This window comes from Cervus elaphus, chromosome 14, assembly GCF_910594005.1.
Source record: "Cervus elaphus chromosome 14, mCerEla1.1, whole genome shotgun sequence".
Taxonomy (NCBI): domain Eukaryota; kingdom Metazoa; phylum Chordata; class Mammalia; order Artiodactyla; family Cervidae; genus Cervus; species Cervus elaphus.
Genome location: NC_057828.1, coordinates 36,782,127 through 36,802,444, shown reverse-complemented (window position 1 = coordinate 36,802,444; position 20,318 = coordinate 36,782,127). Strand labels below are relative to the sequence as shown.

General features: G+C 41.8%; 2 protein-coding genes across 3 annotated transcripts in view; one reads left to right on the top strand and one right to left on the bottom strand.

The window, feature by feature from the left end:
• Window positions 1-242: 242 nt before the first annotated feature.
• Window positions 243-9,657, bottom strand: CHML (CHM like Rab escort protein). Its single transcript, XM_043923550.1, has 2 exons — window positions 9,313-9,657; window positions 243-4,894 (listed from the first exon to the last, which is right to left on the bottom strand). The coding sequence occupies exon 2, from the start codon at window positions 4,563-4,565 to the stop codon at window positions 2,610-2,612; it is 1,956 nt and encodes a 651-aa protein (XP_043779485.1). The 5' UTR covers window positions 4,566-4,894; window positions 9,313-9,657; the 3' UTR covers window positions 243-2,609.
• Window positions 9,658-17,946: 8,289 nt separating this feature from the next.
• WDR64 (WD repeat domain 64) overlaps window positions 17,947-20,318 on the top strand; it is a 122,186-nt gene continuing 119,814 nt past the window's right edge. For both annotated transcript variants that reach the window (XM_043923968.1, XM_043923969.1), the window contains exon 1: window positions 17,947-18,091. In XM_043923968.1, coding sequence (XP_043779903.1) covers window positions 17,947-18,091 — 145 coding nt within the window. The remainder of the gene's footprint in view (window positions 18,092-20,318) is intronic.

The following is a 20,318-nucleotide window of genomic DNA, read 5'->3' as shown; positions in this document are numbered from 1 at the left end:
AATAAGCCCATAACAGTAAAATGGCTTTGTCAGAAAATTATACTAGGTTGGGACTTCCCTAGTGATCCAGCGGTTAAGACTTTCCTTCCAATGCAGGAGGTGTGAGTTCAATTTCTGGTTGGGGAGCTAAGATCCCACTTGTATGCCTCACAGCCAAAAAACCAAAAAATAAAAAGGAAGCAATATTGTAACAAATTCAGTAAGGCTTTAAAAAAATGGTCCACATCAAAAAATTAAATAAATCTTTAAAATAAAGATTTTAAAATAAAATAAATCTTAAAAAAAAAAAGAATGAAAAGAAAATTATACTCTCCTCTAATTTTTAAAATGCTTTTATTTGGTAGTAATTTTTTATTTCCAATTTATCTGTATTCAAGTAGGAAAGTAATAATACGTTCATTTGTTAGTTTTTAAAACCCTTATTTTATCTAATCTAACATTTTCCTGTTTCTATTACTGTGGTTCTATCATCTTTTGCAACATCTCATTGATATTCTCAAATTCTTATGAATAAAAATATTCCTCATATTGAAATTAAAATATTTTCAATAGGTCTGGATTACTTTCACTTCCATTTAATTTAACATCTCAAATTCTTTTGCATTTCAATAACTAATTTTTCAGTCTATTTCAGACATTTCAGTTGTTTTGATAAGTATAAGCCTAGAAGCCAACCAATAACATATTTGCAATAACAGATTCAAAATATATAAATATCAATTCATGACTTCTCTACTTCAGTAAGTTGAAATTTACTTAAATTGTTCTTGTTTCATTTTCCTCACATATAGAAGAGCAACAAAAGTCTATTTAGAGCATATTTTGCTCTAGTAACATGTTACTTTTTATAACATCATAATCAAAAGATAAATTAAAAAGGATAATTGTGTTAAAGCTTAGACAAATTCTACGTCAGTGAGATCCATAGCTCTAAGTTACATGTATTTTTAATTAATCTTTACTTTCCTATTTCTCTGACTCAGTAATAAGCTGAGATGTCTGCCTACTTTGCTTCACTAGCAATGCTGGACTCGTTCTCATGAGCCAGTAATCTTTTCTTTCTCCTTCAGTGCCTACACTCTTCTAATAGTTAATATTAGTTGAAAGATTTTGAAATCATGAAAGCCTGGATTTCAATGTTGGCTCTGCCACAGACCCAACTCAGAGTGAATTATTGTCTTTATTTCCTCTCTGAAAATGTATTATCACAGAGTTGTTGAGAAACTATAATGAGAGAGTACAATAAGTGCATAGCACATAGTAAATGCTCTGTTCCAGGGCAAAATATTGTAATTAAAGGGCTTATTTCCTATAGGATTATCATTCTCTGTCTGAGGAATGAAAATGGTGACTTAGGAAGGAAGTTTACTTCTTCTGACAGTTCCACAAGCTTGCCCTGCTAGAACATAAGCAGCTTTATAACTTCTGGTGGTTCTGGAAAAAAAATGTTTCTATCTTCTAGATAACAGCTAAGAGGCAGGAGCTGATTATGAAGGCGTGCACCTTGTTACTTGCTGGGACACAGCCAAAGGGACATGGTAAAGCTTCCTCCGATTGGCTTCTAACAACTGCAGTGTTACTAATTAAAGTGGTGGGGCCAACAAGATGGTGTGCTTCACTTTCATTGAGAAATCCTGGGAAATCTACTCACAGATGGACTTTTAAAACCATCTGTAATCCTAGGTTAAAAATGCTTCACTCAGTTTCCCCTTAGCAATTTCAGAACAGGCATTCTGAAATATCTTTTCCTGGAGCAGTTTATTTTTTCTTTAGCCTGAATTACTTAGAAGTTCTTTTCTTTTAGGTGCCAGAGCAGTGCTCTGCAGAAATTTTCTAAAGTATTGAACCAGAACTAATCTTTCCCCCTAGATTTTCTCTGGACCAAACCTCCCAAGAATGAGCTTTGCAACTATTAACTGAACTCTCTGACTCTTTCCAACAATGTATAAGACTGGGGTGACATCACTACCTCATTGATTACAAGGGTCAAGCAAGAGAATTAAACTGCAAGATGCATTCTAAACATCACCTTCACAAATAAAAGATCATGCAAAACTATTCTTCCAACAATTACAAACATATTTTATCACATTGGCACTTGCATTAGTTGCTATTGCTGCTACCATATCTATATGTTTATATTATAAACAAAAGACCCACATAATTTCCCCTGTGTGTGTTTCACTACTCAGAGGTGGTAGCAACTGTAATAGCTGTAAAAATAATTAAAATATTCTTTAGATATCACCATTCTGTAGACAATAGTGAAATTTGAAGATAATCAGCAGATTTAATATCATTTTCCTTTAAGCACCACTGCTAACATGGAACTCTCACATATATACCCAGTACTAAAATAAACCTAATTCTGGGTTATGGAGACCTTTCTGAAACAAAAGCAAGTCCAATAACCAATAAATCAGTTACTGATAGGTTAACAAAGGCATCCAATGACTGGAAGTCACAAAGAGAATTATAAACAACATCTGCATGGCATTCATCATATAACCACATCTAATTACTCATACAGGAAACTGTCCTTTAAATGAGAATATTCTGATGCCAGGACGAAGACCCAAAGCAGCATTTCCAGTTTGTTTTTTTTCTTTCTAGTTTTGAAGGTGCTTCCCTGAACTTTCTAGGTTTTTGCTCCCTTCAGAGGATTCTAGTTTGGCCATTATTATATTATTGGTTCCAAGAGGCTCTGCTGGCTTTTCATCACTGTCGAAGAAAATGTCTTCCGGATTTGGAGGCGGGGGGCAGAATTCTTCACTTGGAAAGATCTCGTGGAAGAGTGTTTCAGCTTGCTTGACGGCATGCTCACTTCCGAGTCCACAGTCAGGCCCAGTGCAGACATAAACGTTGGAAGGCAAGCCACTATAAGAGCTTCGGCTGACTCCCGAGGAATCTCTCATGTTAAAATAAAGAGCCCACAAGAGTTCTGGCTTTGGAAGTTCTTCCTGGTCTACTTCTGTCTCAGAATACGGGGTAAATAATTTCTTCACCACTGATTCTAAGTCTTCTCTTGCTGTTTTGGAAGATGAACAGGTCAGATGCACCAGGTAGGTGTCTTTCATGCATGTCATGGTTGAAGAACACAATTCAGTGATTCGGACAGCATGCGCTCCTGGTTCCACCGGAGGTACTGTCAAAATGGAAATCTGCTGATCTGAATCTGTCTTTAGGACAGACTGATCCGTAATGAGCACTGCCCTGGAGATCTGCTTGTACTGCACACTCGAACATGTTTCCTTAGACAGGTAACTATCCTCCACAATGAAGTATTTAGCATTGATCCTTTGACCAAGGTGATCTATAATTGCTTTACATCTTCCAGATTCTCTGTCAACTACAAGGCATTGTACTTTATGGCGAAGACAATATATTCCACCGAAAACTGCACACATCCTGCAGAAACACTGGGGAATTTCGCCTTGGCCATATAAGGGAAATAAAAAGGGAGTGTTGCCAAACCGTCCAAGACACTGAAGAAAGTTTTTTGTTGCTTTAAGGCCATCTACTGTAGTGCAAGATGATTCTGACGTCATGGCAATCGAGTGAAGTATAAAATGTTGGAGGCTGGGGGTTAATTTTTTGGTTTTCAAATACTCTGAAAATGAGCATTGTGTGAAAGCTTGGTATTCCTCTGGATGTTGTTCATAATCTAAACAAAATGTAAGAAATTTCATTAGCATCCTCTTTTCAACCATACTGAGCTCTTTGCTATTAAAGACATCTGCTCTGGAACAAGGCACCTGCTCTACTTTTCCTTCTCGAAATGCAAGAATCCTAGTGACATTTTTAAATTCTGCGTAACGACTAACATTTGATTTGATTAACAGATCAATTAACAGTCCTTGAGAATAAAGCAGCTTCGATGACAGATCAATATTAAACCTCCTGCCTTCTTTAACTATTTGAGAGTAAGTAATCCTCTTTCTCTTTGGTGGCACACTGATGTCTTCCAATGCAGGTTTGATTTCATCTTTAATGCCATCTGAAACTGTGTGTTTATAAGTATTATACACACAATATTCTTCTTTCACAGAAGTTTCTGCTGTATCAGTTATTTCTTCATTGTTTTTTGGAGTGTCTTGTGTAGGCACTTCATAGCTAGTAACATGTGATGAGTGTGTTTCCTCAGACAAGCATGCAGAATTCAGAGGTTTTATGAGGGTACTAGATGCTACACAAGAAGGATTTTTCTGCAGAGCATCAAGCTCTTCAATATTGCCATCCATGCCCTGAGTGGCATAACAAAAAACTTCAGCATGTTGAATGGTTTCATCCTTCTTGCAAAGAGGGATGGCTTCTTCTGTTTCATGGATCATGTCTTGCCATGCAGCAGGGCTTTCTTCCCCAGTGTCACTGTTTTGCCGATGTTCCTTCAACCAGGACAGCAATCCTGGAAAGCTGAAACTAGCCCAGTTTCCCCCATAGTAACTTTTTGAATCGAGATGCAGAACCCTTTGACCACTTCTGGAACATGCAGCGGCAAGGATGGATTCAGGCAGACCTGTCCCCATCACTATCACATCAAACTCTGTTGGGAGACTGTTGGCCATCCTGGAAAAGTGTCTGGTGACAACTTCTAATGAAGAAAATGTGCATGAATCTGGGCTGAGGGTTCAGAGAAGGTGTGAATATGCTGTAATAAAATCTCTCCTTGTGATATTCCAGATCATCCCAGAAATACTGAAGTTGCAGGTCCCAGGTATTCAACTGATACCCTTTTTTAGTATTATTTTCTTATAGGTCAGTAGCATAAAACCATGATAAAGTACATCTAATATCTGAGAATAATAAAACAAGTATACGGTGTTCATTTCTGTGTTTCATCTTAGCAGCGAATGTCAAAATGTATCACATATGCATTTGTGAATGGAATTCTGCTCTGAAAGGAGAAAATTCAAGAAAGAATACAATTATAAACAATACTAAGAGAATAATAATTTCAAGCATCAATAATTATAATCCTATGGAGCACGACTTGATATCAGGACATAAAATTCTACTAAATCAAGTCATTACATGCTTTCTCACATGTTTTCTAACTTCTTGAAAATAAGCAAAAGATATAGACTCCTCCAAGTCAGGCAATTCAACAATGAAGAATGGATATAACAACATCCCACAAAAATAAAGAATTAGCGTAATACAATTCTATAACTTTTGGTTTTAAGTATTTGAATAAATGGTACACAACTAGGAGATTAAATTGCAAGTAACATGTGGCTCCACTGTGTTTATGGAAACATACTATATACTATGTGCATGCTGCTGTGATTATGCATATTTCTGTGGCCCATACAGTCTGTGGATGCTTCTAAGACAAATGAATAGAAGACTTTCTCATGCCCCACCCACCCTTAGGCTCTTATGGGAACAACATGAGACTATTTCAATTGAATGGGCCACTGCTATAATCAGAAGAGGATTAATTCAATAAAATAACTAGCATATTAAAATGTTTAGGTATATAAAAGAATCAGTCTACTGAAAACGTATTTGTAAGAAATCCTTATATAAATGTGCATACGCACAGGTGTGTTTTTTAGGTGTAAGTTAAAAAGGAAAAGTCCTGGGTCCATATGTTAAAACACTGCAATATAAAATAACATCTACTTCATTGGAAGGACTGATGCTGAAGTTGAAGCTCCAATACTTTGGCCACCTGAGACAAAGAGCTGACTCACTGGAAAAGATCTTGATGCTGGGAAAGATTGAGGGCAGGAGGAGAAGGGGACAACAGAGGATGAGATGGTTGGATGGCATCATTGACTTAATGGACATGAGTGAGCAAATTCTGGGAAATAGCGAAGGACAGGGAAGCCTGGTGTGCTGCAGTGCACGGGGTCACAAGGAGTCGGACACAACTGAGTGACTGAAGTACAGCTTCTAAAACCCATGTCAACATAGGGTGACGTGTATTTTGTGAGACCCTCGCTCTGAGACTGAATCTCTTCATCTCAAGATGAAGGTCTGTCTAAACGTTCTCTGCCACGATTAGCATGTTGTTTGTTGCTCTTATTTTTGAAGGGGTAGGAGGTGGTAGTAAAGAAAGTCTCTCCTGTTAATCTGCAGCATCATTCTGGTTGTACTCCATGTGCAGAACACCTGCATGGTGGGAGGTGTTGCCAGAGGTGCAATAGCCAAAGGGCTGAAAGGCATACTCACCTGGAAGTTCTTAGGTTGAAGTATTACACGCACCACATGCATGGTGGCCTTTCTATCACTCATCATTGCATGGTAAGAGTGAGTTTCTTGAGCTCTGATTTTTCCTACTGCTACACTTACTGAAACCTGGATCAGTGCATACTGGACCTGCCTAGGCTGAGATGACTAATTATCCTGGATACCCATATAACAAGCCATTCAATTGGAACTTAAAGTGACTAATTCACTGAATTGACAGTTCAGTTTAAGTGAGATGGCAATCTTCATTGTCTTGTCTGATCAAAGCCTCTGACTGAAGAATATTAGGGATTCCACTTGCTTTCAGCATTCCCTAAGAAACAGCATTCCCTAAGAAACCAGGAATTGAGCACAGAATGAAGTGGTTGCCTGGCCTACTCATATATATATGTGAATTACTTATTCTGCTTTCTTCCTGCAGGGTATGGAGAGGAAGACAGAACCCATGAGGGTATGTGAAGAAGCGTAACCATAGTATGTACCTATTTTGGGCTTAGAAGGGGATATAGCAGAGGGTTGGGAGTAAGAGAGAGGATATAAGCCGTAAGTGCTGAAACCAGCCACCTCCTAACCTACAGGTATCAAAGGAATTCTTGTAATATAAGGCAGGACAGGACAACCTTAAAGAACATTGAGCTCAATTACCCTGTAACCCCAGGTAAGAGAACTGATGGCTGGAGAGATTAAGTGACTGGGAGAGTCCACATGATGGGTTAGCCACAGGATTGAGTGGGACCCATGCTCACACCATCAGGCCAGTGGTCTTTCCACTTGACAGAGAAGCCTCTCTAGAAGCCTCTGAAGTAAGCAGTCACTTTTGATATTTTAGAATGTCCTGCCCTTCACTACTCCAGGGTTAGTTCTTGCTTAGGGCTAACAATGAGGAAAGCACCCTCCCTCTCTTTATCTTTAACTCTTACCTAGAAGCACAATGTTTGGAATTTACTCCAGAATCTGCCTGTCAATGCAGGAGACACAGGTTCCATCCCTGGGTTGAGAAGATCCCCGGGGACTGTGGCAACCCACTCCAGTATTCTTGCCTGGGAAATCCCATAGACAGAGAAGCCTGGTGGGCTACAGTCCATGGGGTCACAAAGAGTCAAACACAACTTAGCAATTAAACAACAAAAATGTTTTCAGCTCTATCATAATCCACTATTGATCTGTCTCCCAGGGCTTGAACAAAACTCAGAAGGTTCTGTCCCAGCATTTCCACCTCTAACTTAAAAGCAGGTTAAAGTCACTGTTGAAAGCACTAACTAAATGCCCAGAAAAAGAGAGTAGTGGTCAGGCAAAATAGTGTGTAGTGAACATTTCTAGCAGTCTTAGAAAATCCTTTCAGACTGGGGTGGGAATGGAGCAGGGATGAAGAGGGAGGAAAAGGATGGAAGAGAAAAGGAGATACAGTAGGTTGAGGCCACAAGATAGAAGGGATGAGGAAGAAAGCAAATGCTGGTACTAATAAAAAACTCAACATACCCCTGTTTCCAAACTCCCAGGCACTGAGTTAGAATAGAAACTGAATTTCCCAGCACAGAAAATGCACTTCTTGAAGATAAGAACTTTAAGTGTTTATTGGGGAAGGGGTAGGTAGTAGTAGAATATTAGAATCATTGAGACAATCAAATAAAATTATGATTTCTATGACATTTTCTTGTGTCCCTCAACATATAAAAAAGGAATCATAACAAATATAATATCAGGGTTTGTCATCACATAGAAGGTTGGTGAATAAGAAAATACTCTTGATAATGCTGCTGTTAAGTCACTTCAGTCGTGTCCGACTCTGTGCGACCCCATAGACCGCAGCCCACCAGGCTCCCTTGTCCCTGGGATTCTCCAGGCAAGAACACTGGAGTGGGTTGCCATTTCCTTCTCCAATGCATGAAAGTGAAAAGTGAAAGTGAAGTCGCTCAGTCATGTCCAACTCTTAGCGACCCCATGGACTGCAGCCTACCAGGCTCCTCTGCCCATGGGATTTTCCAGGCAAGAGTACTGGAGTGGGGTGCCATTGATAATGCTACAAAGATCTTATTCTTGTAAACTTGCCAAGACGAAAGCAGTAATGAATTATCAATGAATTTCAGGATTTTTTTTTTAAAGGAAATTTAAGACCTGAGAAATATACATTTCTATTTCAAACTTTTGTACAAATGAAATTTCTGGAGCACATACAAAATGATAATTTCTTTTCCAACCTTAGAAAATAATGTCTTCAATGAGATGCTGGGTGGTTCATCCCTCAAAATGCCAAGTGTCAGTGAGACTTAAATCTTGCATCTGGATTAAGAGTACTGTATTATCAAGTTCTATTTTAATGAAACCTACTGGTTTCACAGCTAATTATATGTTCATTTTGAGTTGGGATTCTCTCATCCATTTGCAATCTCACCTGAGACTTTCGTGTGCTGGAAACTATAAGGAAGAAAACACAGAAAAAATAGCTAATAGGGTATATGCCAATGTGCATTCTGAGGACCTGAACAAAACTATCTCACTTCCTAGGAAGCAGTCAAAGGTTTACAACTGCTGATGGGCACATTTTTAAAAAGAATTTACACATCGTGACTATGTTAGGTTTATACCTCTCATTTTAGAAAATTAATATAGGGATTAGATCTCATCACCATCTCCCAACTTTCACAAGTCAATCACTTTTGCCCTTGAATCTCTTAACCCCACGGCCCTTAATTTCTTTCCTCAAAGTGTATAAGCTATTGTCTCGTGCCCTGTTGAATTAAATGAGGAGACAGAAAGCAGAGAAGCAGAGGAGCAGGACAGCGACCAGAGATGGGGTATGGAGGAACTGGGGCCCCTGAGGAGCGGGGGCTGCAGACAGGCTGGGGTTTGGGTGGGCGTGGGGCCTGGTGAGCACTGGGAAAGAGTGAGCGCGTGAGGAAGAGGTCAGCGGGGGAGGAGAGGTGGGCGGAGGGGGTGAGATGGGGGGAAGGTGAGATCACCAGAGAGAAGTCGGGGCTGGGCAGGAGGGGAGGTCAGAGGAATAGAGGTCAGTGAGGAGGTGAAGTCAGGGGAGCCCCGCCGCGAGGCTGAGACCCGAAGCGGGAGGGGGCGGGGCCGGGAGCAGGAGCGGGAGGGAGGTCCACCCGGATCACTCACCTCACAGGCTGTTGCTGAAGCCCACTCGCCGATCGTGGTGCTCCCCACCCTGCTGCCCCTCAGGGCGAAGGAGAAAGCCAGCGCGGCCCGGAGGACGGGCGGTAGCAGATCGCCGAGGCTGACGTGGAGCAGGAGGAGGCGGGCGGGGTTGCGGAGCCGCGGTAACTTGAGGTAGATGACGAGCACTAGCAGGTTGCTTCCCACGCCCGGAAGCCCCACGGAGCCAAGCAAAAGCACCGTGCTGACAGGCGCCCTCGCTGACAGGCGGGGTGAGGCTTGACTACCCCGCCCTTCCGGCTGCCGCCGCCGCACCTCCCCGCTGGCACGACCTGCGCCGGCGCGCTTGCTTCTGGGCGGGGCGCAGGGCGCCCTGTGGCACTAGATGGTTTTAGATGCGACTCCACGGCTTTGCCCCGCCCCCGGCGCACCTCTAATCCCGCCCCCTGTCGCAGTCTTGACTGAGTCCGCGCGCTCTCGGCCCTTCTCTCCCGCCCCAACCTGTATTCCGGCTCCAACTATCCCAGTCCGTGAGAGCCGGAAGGGAGATCGACCTCGGTGGCTCCTCACTTCGCATCCCCACCCCTACCCCAGCCCAACCGGAAGACCTCTTGGCGTTCACCGTTCACTCACTCGTTCAGGAACATTTATGGGTTTCTGGCCCACCACGTGCTCACGAGGGGGTTATACGAGCGACCCCTAGCCTTGGCTTCTCCCCTTCCATGAAGCTGTTAGGAACCGCTGCCAAATGGTGTCGCACATTTAATGCAAACCCAGGCAGCACCCCAGGCCTGCTCATATTGTCCTTCATGTTCTCCCTGCAGTAGAAATGGATACACCCCGTCACTAAGGCCCTCGCTGCGTCCACCTTCCAGCTCCGCACCACATCTAGCGGGTGAAGAGGTGGTCTCTGTGTTTGAAGCAGAACACTTACTCTGACCTTTTATACTGTGAAAATAGATGGCAAGTTAAACACAGGTCTGTGAACCAATCTGTCATTACAGGGCTGCGCCACTGCCTCTACGCAAACCCCAAAAGGGCCCAAGGAGGATGCAGTCACTATCCAGACCCGCAGACTGTCCTGAGCACCGCTGGCCTGCACAGTGTCTGCGCAAGGACAAAGGACCTGCCCTCCACGAAGGTGTGTGCCTCCTCCCACCTCTACTCAAAGGATCGGTTGAGAATGAGTAGGGTCAGTGAACTCCCATTACAAGTGTTTTGGAGGTAAGGTCTAACCGTCAGGGCAGGGTTGCTCTCCATCATGGTGCATTGAGCAATAGCTGAGGGGCAGTGTGCTCTGCCCTCGAAATCTTGATTTGTCCTTAAGGCTTCCAGTCTGGACTTACCTGTGAGATTAACCTACTCACTTCTTAAAAAAAAAAAAAAAAAAACATATAATTTTGTATTTTAGATTTATGCAACCATTTAACAAGTTCTATATATTTAATGTTGACTATGTTTACTGCCTAGTCTACAGTAAGGTCTCAATAAATATTAGTTGAATGAATGAAGAAGGACTCATATTTTTCCCTAAAGCATTCATTCATTCATTGGTGCTGAGTCCCTGCTCATAAACTTTACATTGTGGTGGTGTTGGGAGAACAGACAATTATCAACTAAGTACATATATAGTGTTGTGAAATGTGGCATTAAGAAAAATAAGGCAGGGCTTTCCTGGTAGCTCAGTGGTGCCAATGCAGGAGACAAGGGTTGGATCCCTGGTGGGGGAAGATCCCTCATGCCTCAGCAAGTAACACTGTGTGCCACAGCTATTGAGCCCTTGCTTTAGAGCCTGGGAACCACAACTACTGAGCCCTGCAGCTACAGAGCAGCCCCTGCTCACACCGCAGTGAAGACCCAGCACAGCCAAAAACAAATAAATACATAAAAATTTTAAAAGATAAATAAGGCAGATAATTCCTAATTATCTTTAATTCCTAAAGGAAATCAGTCCTGAATATTCATTGGAAGGACTGATGCTGAAGCTGAAGCTCCAATACTTTGGTCACCTGGTGCGAAGAACTCACTCATTGGGAAAGGCCCTGATGCTGAGAAAGATTGAAGGCAGGAGAAGGGGATGACAGAGGATGAGATGGTTGGATGGCATCACTGACACAATGGACATGAGTTTGAGTAAGCTCCAAGTGTTGGTGATGGACAGGGAAGCCTGGCGTGCTCCAGTCCCTGGGGTCACAAAGAGTCGTACATGACTGAGTGACTGAACTGAAGGCAGATAAAGGGTATTTGGGAGGGAGGGCAGAGTTTGTTATTTTGTATAGCATGGTTACACATAGCCACCCTGAGTATAACAGGCACAGGGTAGATGTAATGGAATGGGTCCATGCTTGACATATTGGAGGAAACATAAAGAAGCCAATGTGGCTGGCTGGAATGAGAATTGCAAAATAAGGGCAGGGAAGTAGGTGAGCAGTGATTGGCCTCAGGTTCTTGGCTATTTTAATAAAATGACTTTGGCTTTAAAGTCCAAGGCAATGCCTATGTAAGAGGAATAATAGTGAAGGAAAAAAAGAATAAGAGGCTTTTGGCAAATGTTTAAGAATTTTGGTAGATTTGTTTTTATAATACTATGAATTGTTAAGGTTATCTATTATACTTGGGGTTTCTCAGATGGCACTAGTTGTAAAGAATCCAATTCCTAATGCAGAAGATGAAAGAGACACAGGTTTGATCCCTGGGTAGGGAAGATTCCAAGGAGAAGGAAATGGCAACCATGGAAGGAAATGGACTATAGCATGCCAGGCTTCTTTGTCCTCCACTGTCTCCTGAAGTTTTCTCAAATTCACGTCCATTGAGTCAGTGATGCTAGCTAGCCATTTCACATCCTCTGCCACCTCCTTCTCCTTTTGCCTTCAGTCTTTCCCATCATCAGTGTCTTTTTCAATGAGTTGACTCTTTGCATCAGGTGGTCAAAGTATTGGAGCTTCAGCATCAGTCCTTCCAGTGAATATTCAGGGTTGATTTCCTTTAGGATTGACTGGTGTGATCTCCTTGCTGTCCAAGGGACTCTCAAGAGTCTTCTCCAGCACCACAATTTGAAAGCATCAGTTCTGTGCTTAGTCTTCTTGATGGTCGCATCCATATAGGACTACTGGAAAAACCATAGCTTTGACAACATAGATCTTTGTCACAAAGTGATGTCTCTGCTTTTTAATTTGCTGTCTAGGTTTATTATAGCTTTTCTTCCTGGGAGCATCTTTTAATTAAAATTTAAATAAAATTTAAAATAAAGGGTCTTTAGTTGTTAGAAAAATGCAAATCAAAACCACAATGAAATACCACTTCAGACCTACTAGGATGGCTATTATCAAAAACTAAAAACAGCAACAAAAAGGAAACTAAAAAGCATTGAAAGAATGTGGAGGAGTTAGAACCCTGCTGTGCCACTACTGAGAATGAAAAATGGTGTAGCCACTGTGGAAACAGTTTGGCAGTTCCTCTGAAAGTTAAGCATGTTTATCAGTGATCCAGTAATTCTGCTCCTAGAAGTATAGCCAAAAGAATTGAAAGCAGGGACTGGAACATGTATTTGTACACAAGTGTTCATAGCAGTATTATTCACAACAGCCAAAAGGTGGAAATAAAGCAAATGTCCATTAATAGACAAATGAATAAAAAATGTGGTATGTACATACCATGAAATATTACTCAGTAATGGAAATAAATGAAATTCCAACACATGCTACAACATAGATGAACCTTGAAAACCTTAGGCTGAGTGAAGTAAGCCTGACACAAAAGGACAAATATTATAGATTCCACTTAGAAGAGGTACTTAGAATAGACAAATCCATAGTAACAGAGAGTAGAGTAGTAGTCACCAGAGGGGAGGAAGAAATGGGGAATTAGTGGTCAATGGGTACAGGACCTCAGTTTGGGGTGATGCAGATGTTCTGGAAATGGATAGTAGAGATGGTTGCACAAAATTGTGAATTACTTAATGCCACTGAATTGTACATTTAAAATGATTGAAATGGTAAATTTTATTGATGTATATTCTAATGCAATAAAAAGCATATGCTAATTATGCCTGCATCTCACTCCCCCAAAGTAGGAAAAGTATATGCAAATGTAACCAATTTACTGAGTGAGCTAAGTCCTGTTCCACTCTTTTGACCCCATGGAGCCTGCCAGGCTCCTTTGTCCAGCACAGTGCAAGCAAAAAGTAATTTTATTCTCTTTGGTACTACTCATTTCAAATATTGTCTTTCCACCTATTCTTCACTGCCCTTGGTTGACATTTTATCAGTTCTCAAAGCCTTTCTAATCAGTTTCAAGTAATATAAAGTCTGGAATATTGTAATACTGACACATTAAAACTCATAGAAAACTCATCTGTCAATCCTCTAAAACAGAGCGTGCTGTAGCCTGGAGAACTTTTGAGGGGTGGGGAGGTAGGAGTGGAGGGAGCAACAGCCAGCTTCTCCCATTTCCTTAAGCACCACCTTTGATGCTGCTCTGGGCCCCTCTGGGATTTTGAGGAAAATCCTCCTTGATTGGTAAAGTTGTCATCTGATATTGGTGCCTTCTGCTTATGCAAATTTTCAGTCTGCGTTTTTCTCTCCTGGGGTGATCTGTGGAGTCTCTAGAGGACCTGAGGTCACTGGAGATATTTTCCCCACAACTCTGTTGACAGGGGCAGTGACTCTCTGTCAGCTGGAGCCTTAGTTCTCCCTCTATGACCCTGATTAGGGTACCCTAGACCCTCCAGGCAGTCTTCTCCAATAGGGCTCCTCCCAAAGTTATGGACACATGACTACTCTAAAAATTTTCTCTGGAGGTGTTCATTAAGGGTCTCCTCAACCTCGTCATCAGAGAAGACAATGGCAACCCACTCCAGTATTCTTGCCTGGAAAATCCCATGGGCAGAGGAGCCTGGTAGGCTGCAGTCTATGGGGTCTCGAAGAGTCGGACACGACTGAGCAACTTCACTTTCACTTTTAACTTTCATGCATTGGAGAAGGAAATGGCAACCCACCCCAGTGTTCTTGCCTGGAGAATCCCAGGGATGGGGAGCCTGGTGGGCTGCCGTCTGTGGGATTGCACAGAGTTGGACACGACTGAAGTGACTTAGCAGCAGCAGCAGCAGCAACCTCGTAATGAACCTGCCTTCTCTTAAGCCTTCTGAAGAAGAGAATAGACTAGTGTGTGAAGAATTGGTTTCTCAGTGCCTCTGTACATCATCCTTCATGGGCTGTATAGCCCTTTTTCTTTAAAAAAAAAATGGGGGAATTCTTCAAGCCTATTGTACCATGGAACCTCTGGCAAGACAGAAAGCAGCCTATTTTAGTATCCTCCCACACTGGAGCATTAATTCATTACAACCTCTATATTTCAAACAAATCTTTTCCAAAATATGACAGTGTCAATGGAAACAGGCTTTTGGAGGGTTTTTGTTTTTAATTTAATTTGTTTATTTTGCTTCATTGGAGCTGGATCTTTAGTCACGGCATGTGGGATCTTCCCTGGCCAGGAATTGAACCTGGGCCCCTTGCATTGGGATCATTGAGTCTTAGCCACTGGACCACCAGGGAAGTCCCCAAGAAGACAGGTTTTATCTGCCACTCTTGTTTGGAATCACTGATAATCCTTAGCCTTCTGTGTCATGCATATGACAGCTAAGAGAAACTTCGACCCTTACTCAACCAAGTAATCTGTCTCCAAGGAGCACATCTTTCCCAGGCCTGTCTAAACTTTGATCCCCAGTGAGAAGAGAAAGATGCCTTGAAGAAATTCTGGGCAAATATATCTAAACCATTTCCTGTCTTAGGAAACATCAGTTAGTGAATGTAATTGAACTTTTTTTAAAGGAAAATCTGGCATACCTTCAAGTTCTGAATGTCAGTTCTCTTTGCACCTACAGCTGAATTTCTTTATTGAGTAAACTATTAGTCTTTCCAACATCTTCTTCCTTTTCAAAACACTTTCTCCTCTTGGTTTCTGAAATACTCCTTTCTCTTGACTCTTCTACTTCACTGGCCACTCCTACTTAGTTTCCATCAGTGGTTCTTCCTGATCACTCTGACCTCTGAACAGTGGGATGCTCAAGGTTTGGTCCTCAGTTTTTTTGTTTCTTCAAGGAGATCTCATCTAGTCCAATGGCTTTGAATACCACCGAAGTGCTGATGGTGGCTTCCCGGGGGTCCAGTGGTAAAGAATCCACCTACCAATGTAGGAAACTTGAGTTCAATCCCTGGGTAGGGAAGATCCCCTGGAGTAGGAAATACCAGCCCACGTCAGTATTCTTGCCTAGCAAATTCCATGGAGGAGCCTTACAGGCTACAGTCCATGGGTTGCAAAGAGTTGGACATGACTGAGCAACTAAACACAGCAGAGCAAGTGCTGATGATTTTTAAGCTCTCCCCTGAACCCTAGATTGTTACATCTGACTATTCAATATCCACAATTGTTTATCTAATAGATTTCTCAAACTTAACACATCCCAAATTGAACTCTTAATTCTCTCCTCAAAATCTCCTTCTCCCACTGACTTCCTCCCCAGAAGTGAGTAACTATTCTGTCCTCCAAGAATCCCTGGAATTATTCTTGATTGTTCTCTTGCTATCATATTCCCATCTAATCTATCAGCAAATTCTATCATATCTATCTTCATACAGCCTGACATCTTAGACCTATCTTCATCTAAACCACTATCATCTCTTACTTGGATTACTGAAATTGCCACCTAGTTGGTTCTCCTGCTTCTACTCTTTCTCTCCTTCAACTTATCTCTACTAAGCAGTTGAATGGAGAAGGAAACGGCAACCCACTCCAGTACTCTTGCCTGAGAAATCCCATGGACAGAGGAGCCCAGTGGGCTACAGTTCACGGGGTTGCAAAGATTCAGACATGACTAAGCAACTAACAAGCAGTTGAAACAATCCTTTTCAATTGTGAATCAGATATTAGCATTCTACTCAATAGCAGATTAGTGATTACTGTATAGACTGTTCTTCAACAGATTTGGCTCCATGTCTGACTCTCTGATGTTATCTCCCCACCTTCTCTTCACATACCACATCACCCCAGTCACATGACTGCTTTGTTGTTTCTCAGACATATTAAGCACAGTTTGATATCAGGATTTTATGCATGCTTTTCTTGGAATACCTTTCTACCATTTGTCCACATGGCTTGCTACCTTACTTCTCTCTGGTTTGTGTCCAGGAGTCTTTTTATTAATGAGTCCTTTTCTGATCCCTCATCCATGTCCTTTGACTTATCCCCCAACCCAACATACTTTTACTCTTTTTCTTTAGAGTACTTATCACCTTCTGGCATATTATTTACTTATTTGCTTGTTTGTGTGTCTTCTCCATTAGACTGAAAGCTCAATAAGCTCTTTTGTTCAGTGTTGTTTCCTCAGTGCCTAAAATAGTATCTAACATGAAGCAGGTGTTCAGTGAATATCTGCTGAATGAATGGATGGATGAAAATGAGAATACATGAGAATGGTAGGAAAAGTGGTCCTTCGTGTGTCACTACCTATACTTTGAAAGCTTTAAAGGGGAAAGAGAAGGAACAAAAGAAATTAGGAGATTTTTTTCCTACATAAAAGTTTTATTTTGTCCTTCTTTTAGTAGCCAGAGATGAATATTAAGGAGACAGTGTTACAACTGGAGGTACCCAGTTGTACCTGATTCACTTCTGAATGCAAGGTCTTGCAGATGTTTTTAAAGATGGACTTCAGCTAACTCATCTAAAGCATAGGCAGTTAGCTCATGGTGGGTAAGATATTAGACAATCTCTCCTTCCCATAAAGAGTTAAATATTGGAAAACTTGATTCAATAGCAATTGCACTAAATAGTATTGGAGTATTGGAGCTTGCAATTAGAGGAAAGGAGACAAAGAGAAAGCTTCTTCTCATTCAACTAATGATACCTTGGAAGAACTTTCTTCTCAGTCAGGAACTACCTCTTCCTCATACTGACTTGCTTTATTTTAATTGAAGGACTATACATAAAGGAAGAAAAAGTATTTTTATTCTCTATGACCTCAAAAACTATCTTCATTTGTCATAGAAAGGTCAGATACTGAAATACATTTTCATCTTTAGAAGTTCAGGTATCCAATCAAGTATGGCTGCAAGAATGAATGTGAATTTTACTCTCCAGGGCGTATCCTGAGGAAGGCAAAATGAGGTGGAAAGAGATATATGGGGGAGAAGGTAATGCCCAGTTTCCATACTTGGCCTTTATCCATTTTTCTTTCCTCTTAGGCAGTGTATACACACACCCCACATCCCACCCCCCCCCCCACCCGCCACACACATACATACACACAAGTTTGTGGAGAAAGAAATCTCTATTTCCTCTTTATGAAGGAAGAAGGATGTTACAAAGGTATTATGATGCAATAAGGACCATATGAAGGACACTGGTAACATTATGAGGTCAGGAGTTTTACTGAAGTGTTTGCCTATGTGAAATGCATTAGACCTAAGTCAGTGTTTTCCCTGCTATACTCCTACCCACAGTATGGGATGTTAAGATCAAAGGAATGAGACCTAGGACAAAAATTGAGGCAGCAGGGAGGCATTGCAACAACTGGGAGGTTTTCCAAGTTGGCAAATTTACATTGTTATTTCTGGACAGAAATAAAAGATTCCCTATGTTCTTATGGATATCAAGGAGGAAAAACATATCAACACTGCACTGCAGGTTAGCAGTTTCAGGACAGCCTTGAAAGGGTTTGAAAGATTGGTTGAACACCTAGCGGCCCAGAAAAGAGATGAAAGAGCCGGCTTGTTTACCCAAAAAGAAGGTAAGATCAGTGAACATGGGGCAGTCCAGTTGGGTCTGTTGATTAGAACTGGGAATACTATCAAACATAAAGATGATAGAATTTAATAATTACAAATTACTTTAATAAATATAATTTAATTACTTCTTGTAACAGGGAGAGGCAACATAGCTGAATAGCAAAGACATTGAATGGGAGGGTGGTGTCCAGTTCCTCATCTGATTCTGTCCTTGAATAGCTAAGTGGACTTGAGGAAGCTCTTTTCACTTCTCTGAATGTTAGCTCTTCAAATGTAAAATTAGCGGGAAAAAAAAAAAAGAAAAAAAAAATTAGCGGGGGTGGGTTAATTGACATCTAAGACTTCTTCTGTGGAATCTACCATTTGACGTCTTACTGGTTGCTTTGGGACTCTGAATAGGGCATTGCAGGCACGCTTAGTCGCTTAGTTGTGTCCAATTCTTTGTGACCCCATGGACTGCAGACTGCCAGGCTCCTCTGTCCATGGAATTCTCCAGGAAAGAATACTGGAGTGGGTAGCCATTCCATTCTCCAGGGGACCTTCTAGACCCAGGGATCAAACCCAGGTTTCCTGTCTTGCAGGCAGATTCATTACCACTTGAGTGACTAGTGCATACTGATCATTAGTAAGCCACATGAACCACCTGCCATCACTTTGCCTAAGGGTATCACAAGATCATAAAGAATTTTTTAAGTAAGGCAAAGTTTCCTGCCTCACCGTGATTCACTCTCTGGGCCTCTCCTCATGTCTCTAGGCTGGAATAATTTCAAGCATGCCAAGGTAAGGAGATGGTGGTGAGCAGTGATCTGCCAGGATTACTAGAATCAGATACCAACACAGAACTGAATGTATAGCTCCACGGTCAAGGTTGAAGGGGAGTGGTGTAGTGTGTAGCTTCAGATCATTGAGGATAGCGGTGAAGAGTAAGGCTTAATGGTAGAGTAAAATTCTAACAGAACAAATCCTGCTGTTGTCAGGAAAGTAGTGGGGCCCACATAACTGCTAGAGGGTCAGCTGGGCCAGCCTCTTAATATGCCAGGCTGGAGCAGGAAATGGCAACTCACTCCAGTATTTTTGCCTGGGAAATCCTATGGATAGAGGAGCCTGCTGGGCTACAGTCCCTGGGGCTGCAAAGAGAAGGACATGACTGAGTGACTGAACAACATTGACAACAACATAGCCATAAATAAGTGAAAATGTTGACTTTGGGTGTTCAAACCCAAACCAGTATTATTTGAATAGTCTTGTTGACTTAAAAAAGATATACAACTTGAGAGTTGCGAGTTAAATTTTATTGGAGGCAAAATGGGGACTGCAGTCTGGGAGACTGCACCTCAGATACCTCTGAGAGACTGCTTCAAGAGGTAGTGGGGGAAGGTCAATATATGAGATTTTGGTGAAATGGAAGTTCATGCAATCAAGCACTTATCTTACAAAAGATTTTCTGATAGTCACAAGGAGCTGATGTCACCATTAAGGGATTAAGGACTTTTCTAGATATGAGGAGAGTGCAAGGGATGGGGTCGTTAAATCAGTTCCTGAAAATATCTAACTATCTAAAAACCTGTTCCACCATTTTTCCTGGAGCTTGTGCCTGTGTGCTAAGTCACTTCAGTCCTGTCTTATTCTTTGCGGCCGATGGACTAAAGCCCACCAGACTCCTCTGTCTATGAGATTCTCCAGGCAAGAACACTAGAGTGGGTTGCCATGGCCTCCTCCAGGAGATCTTCCCGACCCAGGGATCAAACCCAAGTCTCTTACAACTCCTGTATTGTGAAGTGGGTTCCTTACCACTAGTGCCACCTAGGAACCCCTGCTCTCCACCCTGAACTCCCTTCGGGGAGTGTCAAAGGTCAGCTGCTATAGCAGCACAGATTCAATCCCAGCAAAGGCAGATGGCAAATGCCCTTGGCAACTGCCAATTTGTAGTCGATAGTATTTAAGAATTTACAAATCATTTTAATAAATACAATTTAATTACTTCTCATAACAATTCTAAAAGGCAAATATTACTGTCATTGCTATTTTTGTTGTTGTTGAGTTGCTAAGTCATGTCCAACTCTTTTGCCACCCCATGGATGTCTAGTCAAAGCCATGCTTTGTCTAGTAGTCATGTATAGATGTGAGAGTTGGACCACAAAGAAAGCTGAGTGCCAAAGAATTGATGCTTTTGAACTGTGTTGTTGGAGAAGACTCTTGAAAGTCCCTTAGACAGCAAGGAGACCAAAC

Coding starts and splice junctions, on each gene's coding strand:
- CHML (XM_043923550.1), bottom strand. CDS start 4,565: ATGGCCAACAGTCTCCCAACAGAGTTTGATGTGATAGTGATGGGGACA.